The 16,872-nt window shown below is 42.7% G+C and overlaps 2 protein-coding genes across 5 annotated transcripts in view; one reads left to right on the forward strand and one right to left on the reverse strand.

Moving 5' to 3' along the window:
* ERCC6 (ERCC excision repair 6, chromatin remodeling factor) overlaps window positions 1-7,439 on the reverse strand; it is a 76,705-nt gene extending 69,266 nt beyond the window's left edge. For 3 of the 4 annotated variants that reach the window (XR_008292398.1, XM_053207836.1, XM_015088018.3), the window contains exons 1-3: window positions 7,284-7,439; window positions 2,057-2,492; window positions 92-212 (exon numbers count right to left, since the gene is read on the reverse strand). Coding sequence is in view for 2 of the 4 variants with exons in the window: in XM_053207836.1 (XP_053063811.1) it covers window positions 92-212; window positions 2,057-2,478 (543 nt within the window). In the remaining 2 variants the exon portion in view is untranslated. Of the gene's footprint in view, window positions 1-91; window positions 213-2,056; window positions 2,493-7,283 lie in introns of those variants that run through there. The other variant, XM_053207837.1, reaches the window with a different exon arrangement.
* Window positions 6,760-15,952, forward strand: LOC113600107 (uncharacterized). The gene is made up of 3 exons (XM_053207113.1): window positions 6,760-6,841; window positions 7,038-7,388; window positions 15,560-15,952. Exons 1-3 carry the CDS (start codon window positions 6,760-6,762, stop codon window positions 15,829-15,831), a joined length of 705 nt encoding a protein of 234 aa, XP_053063088.1. The 3' UTR covers window positions 15,832-15,952.
* The last annotated feature ends 920 nt before the right edge of the window (window positions 15,953-16,872 follow it).

Raw genomic sequence — 16,872 nt, forward strand, 5'->3', positions numbered from 1 at the left:
AACTACTTTTCAAATACTTCCTAAATATTAAATGAACAGAAATGATTACTTTTTCAAAAATGCAATACTTAAATGTGTTATTTGGATTCACCTTATTATACTTCTGTCGTTTTACAGAATCTAGTTTCCTGTTGACGTCTCTGTTGGTGGCAGCTTGAGGGCTAAGTTGTTCAATAATTTTATTGATTTGCCTTAGGGATGTCCTACATGACCTGAAAAATAAGATACAGTGTCTATTTTCCACTCTGGTAACATTTTTTTTTAATAGTGTAAGATGACAGAAATGCTAAAACAATGTCCTTTTACTTATTAACTAAAAGATAAAAGAAACTAAACCAGAATCCATATTCTTTTTGGCCACATATTGAATTTGAAGGGCTGTTAGAAGGTAAGATAACTGCTAAGCGTTTTCTTTGATCTGGCTGATTTAAACCAGCACATTCCCATCTGTAAGCTGTTTCATTCATTCTACAAGCATTTTAAGGGTCTACTCTATTCAAGAGACTGCGCTAAAACAGTGTGCAGTAAGTTACCCTTTTAGACGAAAAAATGCGTATACATGGTTTGGTTTTTTTTTTAAGATTTTATTTTTTTTAGAACACTTTTAGGTTCACAGCAAAACTGAAAGGAAGGTACAGAGACTCCCATATACATCTTGCCCCAAACACACACACCCTCTCCCATTATCAACAAGCCATACATGGGTTTTTAAAGTCCCATTATGGAAGTCACCCAAAGTTTGGGAAAGAACTAGAAATGCTTATACATTTTCTTATACAAGTCAGGTATCTGTGACAATTATTTTTCTTTCACAATATTGGAAGACTTACTTGCTGTAGCATTACATTTTACAGTGTGAAGGGGGAAAAAATCAACCTATGTTACGCTGCTCCTAAAACACACACCACAGAATGGTAGACTCCCAATTTTCAAAACACAAATTCAATCTTGACACTTAGGTAATTTGCTGTTTGTAACCTTTGTGGATTTCAGGATAAAAGATGTTATCAATGCAAGTTACTGGCAGTCTAACCACGTGTCACCATCGCTCTGTTAACCTGTGTTGTAATCCTGCAGCACTCTGCCGTCACCTATGCAAGCAGTAGGTCAAATGTAAAGGTGTGTTCATTATAAGGAGTCGAGCTCCTCACACCTGGAGGTCAGAGTACAAGTAATCCAGAATGCCTGCTACTCAAGAGGCCAAAAGAACACACCAAGAAGCTGCTGGCAGAAAACATGTCCTTTAAGTTCCCACAGCATCTGTACCTCAGCCTCCCCCACTGAGGGCAGCCAACAGTCCCACCTCTCCCCTCCCCAGCCACCCACATCCAAAACTGCACCATCCCTCCACCCATTCCTCTCCTCCTTCCTGCTTGCCTGACACAGCCTAGAAAACTGGTCATGACAGGGCAAACTGGCAATGGGGAGGAAGTTCAATCTTCCACCTGCCCCACCTTTTAGCCCAGGTCCAGGGCCTGTTTCTCCTCTAAAACACAAATGAAGTCTCCACAGGACATCATCTTTCCTACAGAGTCACAAGTAGGACAGAAGAAAGGAAAAACAAGGAGTTGTTTCTCATTATTTCTAGAAATACAAATCTGAAAAATTACCAAAAGACTGTCACTTGGTTTAGACACAGGAAACTGGAAAGAAACTATAGGACAAGAGAAAAATGCGAGGGGGAGGTGGGTGTGTTCCTGGTGTCTTGAGTAGGACACATCACACCTTTAGGTACACTTCTCCTGAGAACCATTTTGTACACATGCTTGTGAGTTTTGGGGCACTCGGAACAGTACTTCTCTCTAGGACGTTATGCATACACAGGCTATTGTTGGCTGGACTGGGACCCTAACTACCATGTTCAGTGCTGCTCCTGAGGCAAAGGGCTAGGGTTCACACACAAGGCCAAAGACTGCCCTAATTGACCTTTAGGTCATCTTTCAAATTAGAGGTTCTATCAATTTCCTAAATTTCTGGAATACTACAGCTATCATCTGAATTTCTCTGTCACATGTAAACACAAATTCTGCAATCAGAGAAGACGGTCCACACTCACGTGAGGTCATCCAGGACTGAGCGATACTCTTTCTCTGCATCAGCAAGTTGGGCCGCACGGCTGGCCTCATGAATGGCGCTGTCCACCTGTCGAAGCACACCCTGTTCCAGCACGTCCTGGTCATACACATCCACACCCAACCCCTGCAGTTCAAGAGCCTGCACACTCAGCTCCACCGTCTGTATCTGATGTCTGTCGATGTGCAGCAGGGCTGGCCCTCTCCTCAGAACTTCTGATGAACAGCCCTCGGCAGAAGTGGATGGTCCGCTGGCAGAGGAACAAGAGTGGAGGCTTTCCTCCACCTCTGCACTGCCGTCATTTTCTCGTTTTATTGTCATTTCTTGTTTATCACTGACACACTGACTTTGTAAACAGTCTTGCTCCTGAGCTTGGCTTGAGTGGGGGATTCTTGCATTTTGCATCCTCTACAGACTATCTAAAAGGAAAAAAAAAAAAAAAAGGTATGTAATAAGCTTTTTGGTTATAAAGAGTTGATATTTATATAGTTTCTTAAAAATCTTATAATTAAAGGGGGCGCCTGGGTGGCTCAGTTGGTTGAGTGTCCGACTTCGGCTCAGCTCATGATCTCACGGTTTGTGGGTTCAAGTCCCATGTCGCGATCTGTGCTAACAGCTCAGAGCCTGAAGCCTGCTGCGGATTCTGTGTCTCCCTCTATCTGCCCCTCCCCTGCTCACACTCTGTCTCTCTCTCAAAAATAAACATTTAAAAGGAAAATTTTTAAAAAAATGTATAATTAAAGAAGCCTGATTTCTCAAAAGAGCAAATAATAATCCTCCAATTAGGTATATTCAAGTTTCCAAATACTACTTTTCTTAAAAGGGTACAAGCTATACATATTCTTGAGATTTGATAATAAATAAGAAAAAATTAGCCAAAAAAGAAGAAGAAGAAGACAACGACGACGACAACGGCGACAAACCAGTAGGAAAAAATGCAGTAGCAGCAACAAAACACATTTGGAGAACCAGCCAATAAAGCTGGCAACCAAAATCTTGACTGACGCCCTGAGTGTCTTCTCCAAATCAACTGAAGTCATTGACTGCTGCTTTCCAAGTTAGCATTTTCACTGCATTATGGCACAAAAGATTCCCAATACAGTGGCATGATTAACTGTGATATGCAAATTTAGTGAAGTAAGGAACAAGCTTCTCTATGACTCTGACACTAGAAATTTTTAGGCTAAACATTTACTCTAATAAACACAAACTACAAACAAGACATAAGAGCACCACTCAAATCTGAATCTGAGAAAGATTAAATACTCTCAAAAATAACCCCATTTCAATGTGCAATACAATTTGCTGCAAATCAGGTTGGCAAAAACAGTTTGGGCCTGATAATAATCCAGTACAGATGAGGAAGATCCACCCTCACACAATGCTGGTAGGGATATACTAAAGCTCTTCTGGAAAGCAATTTAACGGTATCTATCAAGATTTAAAATGTACATGACCAGGTATTTATTCCAGAGAAGTACTCACATGTATATAAGGATGTGTATTGTAGCATGTCAATAATTTAATACAAGCATTAAGTATTTTCAGTGACAAGGATATAAAAGTCTTGTAAAGTGAAAAAAAAATTCCCCTAGGACGAACACATTTATGTTGGTTAAAAAAATGTGTATCTGTATGTGTGTGTATGGAATGCATCCAAAGTGATCTGGAGATACATATTAAACTACTGGGGAAGAGGAAGCAGAAGGAATAGGGAGGAATAAAAGAAGCTGTTATATTTTACTCCACATACTCAGGAACTCCTTGAATGAAAATGTATTCACCATATTGACTGCGTAACTATCTAATAAATACATCAAAAAACAATCCAATAACCAACAGCCTTGCTTTTTATTTAACTGTGAATAAAGGAAGGTATCTTTCACCACTGAAATTTTATTCATATGAAATGACCAGAAGATCTCCCAGTAAGCCCCACTGATTTCTCATTAAATAAAACCATTCCAGTGGCCAAACACTAGGATACAAAGATGCCAGGAACTTAGCACCATCCCCTCCAGAGTAGCTCACTTTCTAGGGGAGGAGAAACATGTCAACAACATGGGCAGGTCTGCAGAAGAGCCACCAACAAGAGGCCACCTGGATACAGAGGAAGGGACAATCCATTGGGTCTGGAACTAAAAACAAAAACAAACAAACAAACAAAAAACCAAACATATACAAGCTAAAATTTGAACACCTGGCCCAAAGTTTGATACACAGAACATACTCCATATGTGCTGAATGGAAGTAAGGTTCAGAGAAGAGTCTAAAATAACAAGTCCAATGTGACAACTGAGTCACTGGTGAATTCAGTCATAAAAATGAGAATCTCAGAAAGAAAGCAGATGAGAAGCAGAAGGAGGGGCTGGTAGAGAGCTTATAAGCCACAGGTAACAGGTCCAGCACGCAGTCAGAAATGCAAATCTTGGCTCAAGAGAAAGGTCTGAAGGAGATGTGGATGTATCAGCGGAGCAAACAGCTCAAAGAATCCTAAGACTATGACAGGTACCAGAAATCCTTTCAGAGGGTAAGACGCTAACACTGCAAAGGTTAAAAGTGAACAGCAGAGTAAAAAGTTCTTTCTTTTTTATGCCTTCTGATTATTTTCAGAAGAAAGGATCAACTTGGTGCTCTATCATTAGCTAGCCTGCATTTTCAACACAGAGGGCAGGATCCTGGCTCAGGGCCTTCATACTGGCTGGAATTAATAATTCCGTTGTCACTGTTCTTATTTGTACATATACAAACATTCCTTTTTTAGTTTAAAAAAAAGACATTAATTCAATCACAAATCTTAATAATACTGTAGTACAAAAACAAAATTAAAATTACGATGTTTGGAAAAAATTTCCAATAATAGAAAAGAAGATGGTTAAAAATGGGAAACGATATGGCAAGTTCATGTAAGGAAGCCAGAAGGGATTTGGAAATTAGGTCACTAATTATCTTAGTAAAATAAGTTTCAGTGGAGCAATGGGGACGAAAACCAGACTGCAGTGAGTTAGGTGAGTAGATCAAGAAATGGAGGCCACAAGTGGGTAACCTACCCCCCCTAAGGAACCTGGCTGTGGAAGGGAGACAGCTGGAATGACAAAGTAATAATGGGTTGGGGGAGGGAAATTAAGTCAAGAAAAACTATAGAATGCAATAAGGGGCAAGGAGCTGTATAGGGAGATAACCTACAGAGAAGGTTGTACAGGAGACAGAAGCAGGGAAAGACCAAGTATAGATGTAAACAGAAGAAACATCTTTCTCCAACTCTGGCAGAAGAATGATCTTAATGTATCTAAATCCGTAAGTGCAGAAGAGGAAAGCTGAGGTGGACCACAGAGAAAATATCCTGCAAGGCAGGAAGTTTGGGCATCTCCTGAGCCAAAGGACAAAGTTGGGATGAAGGCTGGAGAAGAATAAAAATCTGGAATAAATGTCCTATAGAAGAGAAAAGCTGATGGGGAACAAACACTGGTGATGGGTGTGGAGGGCCCCCCAAAACAATCCCCAAGGCTGTACAATTTCCTCCTTCAGTAATTAACATAACAGTCCCAGGGGAAATGTCACTGTTGGGGGTTTTCTGAGCAGAAGTAGCAGAGGACAAAAGGGCATGGATACAGATGCTGAGGAGGAGACTAGTTCAAGTAACTGAACTTGGGGTCCAAGCTGGGGGGGGGGGGGTGGGGGGGGGAGGCCAGAAGGGACTGGAATAGGAAGACAGGGAAGGAGAGAGGGAGACATCAAGAAGCCACTTGAAGAATGACTGTGGACCAAAGGGCAAGCTGGGAATGAGAGCTGAACCCAGGAGGTTCTCATCAGAAGATAAAGGGTTTCAGAAGTGAAATAAATCATCCATTCAACAATTTCAATTATGCCAGGCAACATACTAGGTTAACTAGTTTCTGTCCCCATAGACTTTAGAGTCTCTTGGGGAAAACATACATTTTAAGAATTATACACACGTATACATATTTGCACATACAAAATCTATGCTCATATATAAATTATATACACAAATGTAGTTATAGTAACTGTTACAAACAAACAGGATTTTTCAGGACAAAATAACAGAGGAACCTAATTGACAGGGCAGAGGTAGGTGTGAGAAGGGAGGCTGATAAAGTGATACTCGGGCCAGTCTCTGAAGGATGAACAGGATTAATCAGGCCAAAAGTGGAGTGAACATCTTGCAAAGAAATGTGTAATTTCTAAGGCTGATGAGCTGGGGCATTTGGGAAAATGAAAGAAAGGTGGAACACAGTGAAACTTTTTTACTTTATCCTACATGAGTAACTGAGTTAAAGTTGCTGATAAGGACTCCATTCCTTGTGTAAATCTTACAGAATATCTTCTAACACTCTGCAACCCTTAATCATCTTGGAATAACGGTATCTTCATTATCCTCCCCTTTGAGCACTAGGGCTTCTGTGGGAAGAGCTGAATTGTGGTATGCATATTTTATTGTAACCATGCCTAACTGGGGATGGAGTGGGGCACAAGCGAAGATGGAGGAGTTGGCTGGGTCACAAAGGACCTGGGAAAACATTAACTTGGATTTTATTCCAAGAGCAATGGAATGATTTTTAAGGGTTTTAAACAGGGTGATGATGGTTATGACCTATTTCACGTTTGTAAGAGACCACCTGGGCTACTGTATGGATAATGGATTAGAAGAAACAGTACAAGGAGATGATGGGAGACGCACGGGTGAAAAGTGACGGCAGCTTGGAAAAGGATGACAGCTATGACGATGGATGCTACGTGGGAAACCAATGTAACAGTATTTATATGTGGACGGCTCAATCCTCCTCCACATACTCCCACTTGACTATGTCAATGCCCAAAGCGCCTGACTTGAATTTACCCCGATCCTCTCTTTCAAGTAACAAACTCCAAACAGGGCCGCGCTGACCCTACGCGCCGGAGCCCACACAAAGCTCAGAAGTGATGTTCCGTGGCTGGCCGGCTAGCCTGTGGCCCCAAGGCTGCTACCTCCCGCCGCCCCAGGTGGCCGCGCGCTACTTCGTCAGTTCCGGCCGCAGGTGCGCTGGCACGGAAGGCGCGCGTCAGGCCCGAGGGCCAGCTCCCGGCCGCCCCCGCGGATGGGATTCTTCAAGGCGGCCAGATGGCCGAGGCGAGGCCGTGGGTGCCTGGGAGTCCGAGTAGGGCCCAAACATCCCCTGCCCGACATTTAGCCCGGCCATCCGAACACTCACCCCAGGGCCGCGCGGCCACCCGTACGGAAACGGAGACGCCGCCACCGCCACCAGCCGTGGAAATTAGACTGGGGCCAACTGCTGCGCATGCGTCTTCAGTCCGCCGTAAGCACCGCCCCCAAGCGTGACCCGACGAGCGTGCGAGGGTGGGGCCTACTGTGCATGCGCCAGGCTCCCTGGAGCAGCGGGCGAGGTCACGTGATTTGAGGGTGCGGTATAGCCTTCACTTTTTACTTAGAGTTGTTCTTGAGTGTCGTCTGGGCAAACGGTCGGCTGTGTGGTTTGGGCCCGGGCTTCACTCGTGGTCAAAAAAAATACCGCTCTAGGAAGGCGATTATAAGAAACACAAGACATGTTTCCATAGAGAGAAAGAGAAAGGTACACGTGTGCCACAAGAATGTAAATGCTTGCAATTAACCGTGAAGTCCAAAGAAAGTAAGCTTGGGAAGGGAGCTGGCTTGAGTGTTACTTTTCAATAGCCACGCGCGGTAGACGTTGTGATCCCTGTTAGTCATCTGGCACGGCTGTTAGCACGCCAAAAATAGGGAGAGGGCTTGTATATCTCTGTTGCCCCTCCACCTCCCACACACATAACTTGGGCTGGGACGGTGTACAGTAGGCTTACATGAATGTCTTCATTGCATTGAGTCAATCGTTTAATAATCTGTCCTGATATCAAAGCGGTAAAAAGAATTTTGAGCCAAAATGAGAAGTTTTGTTTGGAGCATTTGAAGAAACAAAATGTCCACACCTAGGTTCAGAAGGAAGGGAGGAAACTGATCTTTACCTAAGGAATAGCCCAGGATGTAGCCCGGCCGCAGTGGTAACGGTACCAAACAAGGCAGCATCTCAGCCCAGGGATCCCAGTGCTGGGAGAGGGTACCAAAGCCAGAAAGTCCTCTGGGAGTAAGAATCTTTGTGTGGGTTTTTTTTTGGGTGTGTTTTGTTTTGTTGCTTTGTTTTAGGGAAGGATCTTTGGGTCCTGGGTAGGGAAGTGCCTTCTTCGTTTTGAAGCCTGAAATCGGGCTATAGAAAAAGGGGGCTAGGAAGCTACTTGGTAATGCTCAGTAATACCCCCATATCTCTCCCGTTAGCAAGGTTAATTTACATATACTTCAAGTCGTTCCACATGAAAATGTACCTCAGTTTTTAAAAAAAGGAATAAAGAATTCTAGTGATCTTCTGAATACAATAATTGAGAATAGAAAGGCATTCGTAAAATATTAGTTTTAATGCTTGAGTATGAAAGCTGTTTCTCCCAGATGTATAGTGGTTCCCAACCATTTTGAGAATGAGATCCTCTTTTCAATGGGCATTATTTTGGTGAGCCCATATGTATCAATCAGGATTTGGACAGGAAGCAGATGGTACACTCAAACTTGGATAGTTGAGAATTAATAACTTTTACAAAGGTGTGGACAGGGTTAGGAAAACAACTCAAGATTGCACAATACCCTGGGGCCAGCAAGACCTCAGGAGCTATTCCTATATGTTATGAGCTGGACTGCACCCATCCAAATTCCACTGAAATCCTAACCCCAGTAGCTCAAATGTGACTGTATTTGGAGAAAGTTTCTCTAAAGACCCTAAAAAACTTTTATTAAGCTAAAATGAGGTTATTAGGGTAGGCTCTAATCCAATGTAACTGGTGTCCTTATAAGAAGAGGAGATTGGGGCATGGACATGCACAGAGGAAAGACCATGTGAAGACACAGGGAAATGACAGCCATCTACAAGTCAAGAAGAAAAGCCTCAGAGGAGACCAACCCTGCCAACCCTCGATCTCGGACTTTCAGCCTCCAGACTGTGAGAAAATGAATTTCTCTTGTTTAAGTCCCCCAGTCTGTGGTACTATTTTTTGGCAGAACTAACAAGTGAATACATCATCCCTAGGCATGAAAAGCGTAATGGGAAGACATAGGTTCAGAAGAGAATGGTTGAATGGAGAAAAACCAGTTGACGAGAGAAATGCACCAACCCGTGGTCACTCGGTGCGGGGGGAACAAGGGAAATAAATAGGCTAAACTCACTACTCTTCCATTATTTCATCTGCTGCTGCCTCCCATTGGTCAAAGCCGGAGGGCAACAGAGCCTGTTGATGCTACTCTGTATAGATCAGCTTCTTAGAACCCAGGGCAGGGGAGAGAGAGACGGAGAGAAGGTTTGGAGCATCAAACTGAAATATGCGTCATACTCCACACAATTGTAATTATCCCTTTAGGATCCCTTTAATTTGGAGAAGGTGTAATGAGACAGAGCTACTATTAATTCAGTAAAGCTTTTTAGATGAATTTGTGTTTAGTTAATGAAAGGATCTATGCGCTTTCTCTAAGCCAAGTTTCTCCTGACCTCTGTGGCCTGAGAGTAGTAATAAGGTCACATTAGCAGCAACAACTCAGATTTTGGTGACTCCTGTGCCCACCTGAATACTCAGGATTGCTCTTTTCACTCATGCCCTTATGAATGGAATTTAGCACCCTTATAAAAGAGGCCCCAGAGAGATCCTTCACCCCCTCTGCCATGCGAGGACACATCAAAAAAAAAAAAAAAAAAAAGAATGTCCGTGAACCAGGAAGTCAGCTCTCACCAGACGCTAAATCTGTCAGTGTATTGATCTCAGACTTCCCAGCCTCCAGAACTGTGAGAAATAAATTTATGTTGTTTATAAGCCACCCATTCTGTGGTAATTTGTTAGCAGCTTGAATGGGCTAGGCAGAAGAATACAAGAAGTAAGGGTTTTAGTAACTTACTTATAATACTCATTTATGAGCTTAGGTGCCTGAATGGTTTTGTCAACCAAAACCTCTCTCCTCTCCCCCTGTATCCACTCAGTCCCCAAGTTCCATTGCTTTTGCCTCCGCCTTAGATTACACACCTATCCCATCTTCTCCATCCCCTCTGTTCAATCTTGACCGCTGCTACCGGTTTCCTACCTCCAGTCTTGTTCCCTACCCATACACTTGCATGCCAATACCAGAGGGATTTCAGACACTTCTGATCACGTCTCTCCTCTGCCTCAGATTCACCCCCACAGGATAAAACCCAAGCTGTTTAACATGTTGTCCAAGCCGTTTCATTATCCTGCCCAATCTAATTTTTCTGTCCTTTTCTCTCTGGATGCCTATGCTCAAGATTTAAGGAAGTATTTACTACTCTAATTGTGATGTGCTGCAGTCGGCTGGACTGGCTAGACAGCCGTTTGTGTGCACCTCTTCCCAACTGTCTCAGTCTGCTCAGGCTGCCATAACAAAATACCATGCACCAGGGGGCTTACACAACAGATACTGATTTTCACACGGTTCTAGAGGCTGGGAAGTGCAATTCAATTCTGGTGAGGACTCTCTTCTGGGCTTGCAGACAGCTACCTTCTCACTGTCCCCACATGGTGGACAGAGTTCTGGTGTCTCTTCCTTTTCTTATAAGGGCACCAGCTCCATCAGATTAGAACCCACCCCACTCTTAAGACTTTATTTACCTTAAGTACCTTCTAAAGGCTCTATCTTCTAAATACAGTCGCATGAGAGGTTAGGGCCTCAACGTGTGAATCAGTGGCCTCACATTGGAAACTCCAACTTGGCCATGTAGGAGTATTTACACTACAGAAATAGCCAAAATCTGTGAACCAGGGGCTTTGGTAGGAGGAGGACAGTTTATTTTTTCCCAGCCTACCCTAACTTGTTATTTTCAGGTCAATGTGACTTTGCACATGGGTCTCTCTTCCTGGAATTCTCTCACCCATTCCAAACTCAGCCCAAAGTTTCTTTTTTCTGAAGCTTTCCCTGACCCTCTAAACAGAAATAGGCCTTTGTAGCAGCTCCACACCCTGAACCGGTATTTTCAATATTTCTACTGTAGCACTTACTACTTTGGATTTTAACACATTTTATGTTACAAGCACTTTTACAGCCCTGACTGTGGGCCAGATTGTCCTGAATGGTTTACAAATATTAACTCATTTAAATATGACCAGAATTTTCATTGTGCCTTTATTTTCTATCTAGTGTTCAGTGTAAGAAACTCTCTCCCTATGCTTACAAAGCAGAAGGACTAAGTTGACTCCCATTTTTCAAAACTTCAGGGTAGTGTCAACGCCCCAATTTTGTTCCCCATCCCCCATAAACATGGAAAAACTAATGAAAACAACAATAGAAATATACTGGAAGTGCATTGAACACTGTGCAAAATTGATAAATCTAAAAATAGCAGTAAAAGCATATTATTTAGAATTATGTTACCAAACACTACAAAAAATAATGTTAAATATATGTTGAATAAATGAACAAATAATTTTAAAGGTGAATAATATATAACAATGAGCAATGGTTATATGATTCCATTGAAATATATATGTATATATGTGTGTTTATGTGCATGTGTATATATGGTGGGGGAGTACAGAGTGGAGATGAGGAACAGTTTCCCTGCTTTTTTGGTCACACCTCCACCATGGCATTCTGTGTCATTATCTCTCTTAGTCTCACTGTTCCATATGTTCTGTCCAACTTCATCTTTGCCCTTTTTCTCAAATCCCTCCCTGATTAATTTTGGGCACTGCTTTTTTCCTAACCTTTTAGGGCCATTTCAGTAGTCTTCAGCAAGCACCTTACTCTCCAGAGCTGATCTATAAAAGAAAAGAATAAGAAATCTTGTCATTTGCAACAACGCGGATGGACCTGGAGGGTGTTACGCTAAATGAAATAAGTTAAACAGAGAAAGGCAAGTACCATATTACTTCACTTGTATGTGGAACCTAAAAAACAAGACAAGCAAAACAAACAAGTGAAAAACCAGAAATAGATTCGTAAATACAGAGAACAAACTGGTGGTCGCTAGAAGGGAGGGAGCTGACAGCTCAGAGCCTGGAGCCTGCTTCAAATTCTGCGTCTCCCCCTCTGTCTGCTCTTTCCCCACTTGTGCTCTGTCTCTTTCTCAAAATAAATATTTAAAAAATTTTTAAGTACAAACTTCCAGTTAAAAAATAAGTCACACAGGGGGCACCTGGGTGGCTCAGTTGGTTAAGTGTCCAACTTCAGCTCTGGTCATGATTTCACGGTTTGTGGGTTTGGGCCCTCTCTCTCTGCTGGCTCGCTCTCTCTCAAAAATAAACAGTTAAAAAAATAAAATAAAATAAGTCACACGGATGCAAAGTACAACATAGAGAATGCCATCAACAATGTTGTAATAACTTTGTATAGTGACAGATGGTAATTACACTTAAAGTAGTGAGCATTTCATAATGTATATAATTGTCGAATCACTATGTGGTATGTGTGAAACTAATATATCAACAATGCTTCAATTAAATATTAAAAACAAAAATGATAAAATTAATGAAAAATAAATAGGAAAGAAGAAGAAAAGAACAGATATGTATGAACAACGCTCTGCTCAAACTTTAGGAAAAGGTACAGGTTAATTTCAGCGTGCCCTGATTTTAGCGGACTCCACTAGCTCCGTGTAATTTTATCAGCGGTAACCAGCATTGTAACTAAGGTCTGCAGTTGAACGTTAAGGAGATTCTGACGGGAATCATGACGACTCTGAACACATGAGAATAAAAGTTATTGCTGACCTAGTCTTCCTAAGAGTGGAAACTAATTGAGAGTATAATGCAAAGAAGAATTTGGCAATAACCTGAGGATGTGGACATGTCTACAGGATATCTAATTCCAGATAAAATCTGTCAGAAGAAAGAAGAATCACGTGATCTTAGTATGCTGAATACTGTGGGGCAGTGCACTTGTTTATTCGTTATGTGTGAAGCCCCCTTTGAGCAGCCAACTCGCAGAGAGAGCTATTCAACAAATGGCCACTAGGGAAAGCAGAGCACCAACTAATGGGTTAGAGTAATGTCATTTCTAAGAGATGCATCTTATGGAGCGGCTTCTCTGAGCCAGGTGTTCTGTTATTGTGGGGGACACAGAGGTGAACAAGGCAGACAAGGGCCGTGCTCTCCTGAGACTTCCATTCTACCAGAGAGGGAAAAAAAAACCCAATAAATTTATTAAGCAGATAAAAATACAACGTACTAAATGCTATTAAGGAAAATAAAATAGGATTATGTGTGAGAGAGTGACTGGAATACCTCTTTAGTGGGTATAGTTTCTGAATAGGAGACATTTTGGCTGCAATCTGAATGACAAAACAAACATCACTACCTGAGTATTAGGTAGAAGAGGATTCTTCACAGGAAGCATCCTTAGTGCAAAGAGGCTAAGACAGGCACAAACCTAGCAAATTTAAAGAGTAGAATTTCGATTTTATTCAAATCAAATCCATTGAAGGGTTTTAAGTAAAGAAGTGACATTATAAACTTACATTTTAAAAGTATTATTTTGGCATAAGGACAGCCATATAGATTAATGGAATAGAATCAGGAATCCAGAAGTAAACCCACATATCTGCTGTCAACTGACTTTCAATACATGTGCCCAGACCATTCAATAGGGAAAGAATAGTCTCTTCAACAAATGGTTCTGAGAAACTGGATACTGACATGCAAAAGAATGACATTGGAATCTACCTCACCCCATGGACAGAAGTTGACTCAAATGGAGTAAAGGCCTAAAGGTAAGAGCAAAAATTATAAATTCTTAGAAGAAAGCTTAGACCTTAGATTTGGTAATGGATTCTTAGATATGACACCAAAAACACTGCGACAAAAGAAAAACTAGATCAATTGCTCTTCATCAAAATGTAAAACTTGTGTGCATCAAAGAACACTCACTGTCTAAAAAATAAAAAGACAACCCACAGAATAGGAGAAAATATGTGCACATCATATCTGATAAAGCACTAGAATCCAGAATATATAAAGAACTCTTCCAACACAACAACAACAAAATAATTAAAAACAGGCAAAGCATCTGAATCCACATTTCTCAAAAAATGTATGTATAAATGGCCAAGAAGCACATGAAAAGATGCCCAACATCATTAGTCCTTTCAGAAAGGCAAATCAAAACCACTATTTTTTTACATGGTTATTTATTTTTGAGAGGGGGGAAGGGGACGGGGGGGGGGAGAGAGAGAGAGAGAGAGAGAAAGAGAGAGAGAGAGAAAAAGAGAGAGAGAGAGAATCTGAAGTAGGCTCCACGCTGACAGTGTAGAGCCTGATGTGGGGCTCGAACTTATGAATCATGGGATCATGACCCAAAGTCGGATGCTTAACCAGCTGAGCCACCGAGGTGCCCCCAAAACCATTTTAATTAGTAGTTGCCAAGGCCTGGGGGAAAGGGGAGTTGGAGAGTGATTGCTAGAGTACAGGTTTCTTCTGGGGGTGATGAAAATGTTCTGAAATTAGTGGTAATGGTAATGTTTGCACAATTTTGTGCTTCTTAGGGCTCACCATAGCAGAGAGGACCTGTCATTTACACAAAGGCACAGGCAGCCCGCAGGTCACTGCACTGTTACCTATAGAGCAAGCATACCCACGGGGACTCCAAAGGCTGCACAGATCGCTGACATTCTAAGGGGATGCAGGCATGAGCAAACAATAAGAGAACCACTCCTCCCCCACTGAGAGCAGGTGGTCCTTAAGGGGGGCCCTTCCGTGCACAGGCACATGCCTGTGCCATGCCTGGTGGGCGCAGACACCTAGGGCCAGGAGGGGAGGCCAGGAGGGACGGATGCCACGTGCTTTCCTCTGCCAGCAGCCCGCTGCTTCTGAAGACCTGGGCAGAGAATCCTAACACCCAAATAACCTGCATATTTACCCGAAAGGACGCAACGGTTTTAACACCACATTAGAATACTGGCCAGATGTGACCTGGGTAATACTGTCTGGCAAGAGACCACCTTCTCTTTCTCTCCACTTTCAGGAACAGCAAAAGAACCTGAAAATGCAAAGTTGATAGTAATGGTGATCAGAGGGGAAGCAAAAATCACATTTGTACCTTGCTAAGTTAAAACTGCACAATTCAGCCTATTACCTTCTGTCACTCATTTTTCTCTCCCTAATATGTGGTGCTAGCCATGTGCCTGGCGCTTGGAAAGCAGAGGAATAAATGTCTGAGTCTTTGCTCATGTCCTTCTCCTCTGTGGTGATGGATATCCTACAAGTCTTCCATGATTTAGCTCAATTCAGCCCTTTCATAAAGCTCTCCTGATGCCCAACTTCAGTCTGCAGGAAATTCTCTTTGTTCTTTGTCCTCAACTTCAGCACAGCACCGCCCGCGCCCCCCCCCCCAAGATAGCTTTGTAATTGGCCAGGTCACCATCCATTTCCCAAGATCTCCATCTCAGCTGCTCCTGCAACTTTGACCCTTTCCCTCCAGGGACACAGATGCCACTCCCAGCTTTGTCCTCTCTCCCTGAGCCACAAGGACCGTCAGGTGCTACAGATAAAGAGACATGGTCGCTGACTCTCAATGCAGCAGCCCCTTGGGGACCACAGATCTCAGAGCCAACAGCTGTTCTCAGGTTGTCGGAAGTGGTGAAGCTTCAAAAGCACGCTTCCTCCCGCCTGGCAGAGCCCCTACCCACAACCCACCTCATTTCTGTGAGGTCTGTGTTTAGAGACCCACAGATTCCTCAAGATGCTTTTTAAGACTTCCTGCTCTTGGCTGGCAAATTGTTAATCAGTTTGTGGCAGCATAAATAAAATTAGAGGGTTTAATTAAAACTAATGAATGAGTGAGCGGAGACCAGCCTGGCTGCGTTGCTCTCTGAGCCTCGGAGCAGTAAATAATGAAAGTGTCACACAGCGAGTGAGATGTTTTAGCAGAAGTGTAGGGCCAGCAGAAACGAGGCCACAGAGAGCTCCTCCACCCAAGGTGCAATTTGCAAGTTGGTGGAAACCCCATTTTATGTGTCTTATTAATTAATTCTGCAGAAACTGCTCCAGTTTTCTGGCCTTTCAAAAAAAAAAAAGAAAGAAAGAAAGAACAGAGTAACACACAGGATGCACATTCTCTGTGTGTCCTTGGCACGTGCTTTCACAGGGCACTCCTTAATGTCCTGGTCCTTGTGGAGGGGAGCAGGGGGCACGACAGGCATTTCAGGGGCAGGGATCTGGAATTCTGACATTCTCAGCATGTGGGACATAAAAGGGAGAATTGTCCTACATCCCACTTGAGTTTCTTTTTTTTTTAATTTTTTCTCACATTTATTTTTCAGAGACAGAGAGGACAGAGTGTGAGTGGGGGGAGGGCAGACACACACACACACACACACACACACACACACACACACACTCCAAAGCAGTCTATAGGCTCTGAGCTGTCAGCACAGAGTGTGACATGGGGCTCGAACTCACAAATAGTGAGATCATGACCTGAGCTGAAGTCAGATGCTTAACTGACTGAGCCACTCAGGCGCCCCATTCCACTTGACTTTCGAATACACTCCCAAAGATTTGTGTAGGTTAAAAAAAAAGCTATTTATAATTATCTGGGCTTCTACCTGAGCTCCATGTAAACATAAAGTCCTTTTTTGCACAATTTTACTGAGGACATGCTACCACCATGTGAGTGAGGTAAGCTAGGACTTTGCTTGGCAGCATTTTAAAAGTCACATCCCCAGTGGCAACAGCCCTCTTAATTTCTATATCTCAAGTATAACACCTACATGAGTTCTCCTGTAGCCTGTC

Source organism: Acinonyx jubatus, chromosome D2 (assembly GCF_027475565.1).
Source record: "Acinonyx jubatus isolate Ajub_Pintada_27869175 chromosome D2, VMU_Ajub_asm_v1.0, whole genome shotgun sequence".
NCBI classification, from domain to species: Eukaryota; Metazoa; Chordata; class Mammalia; order Carnivora; family Felidae; genus Acinonyx; species Acinonyx jubatus.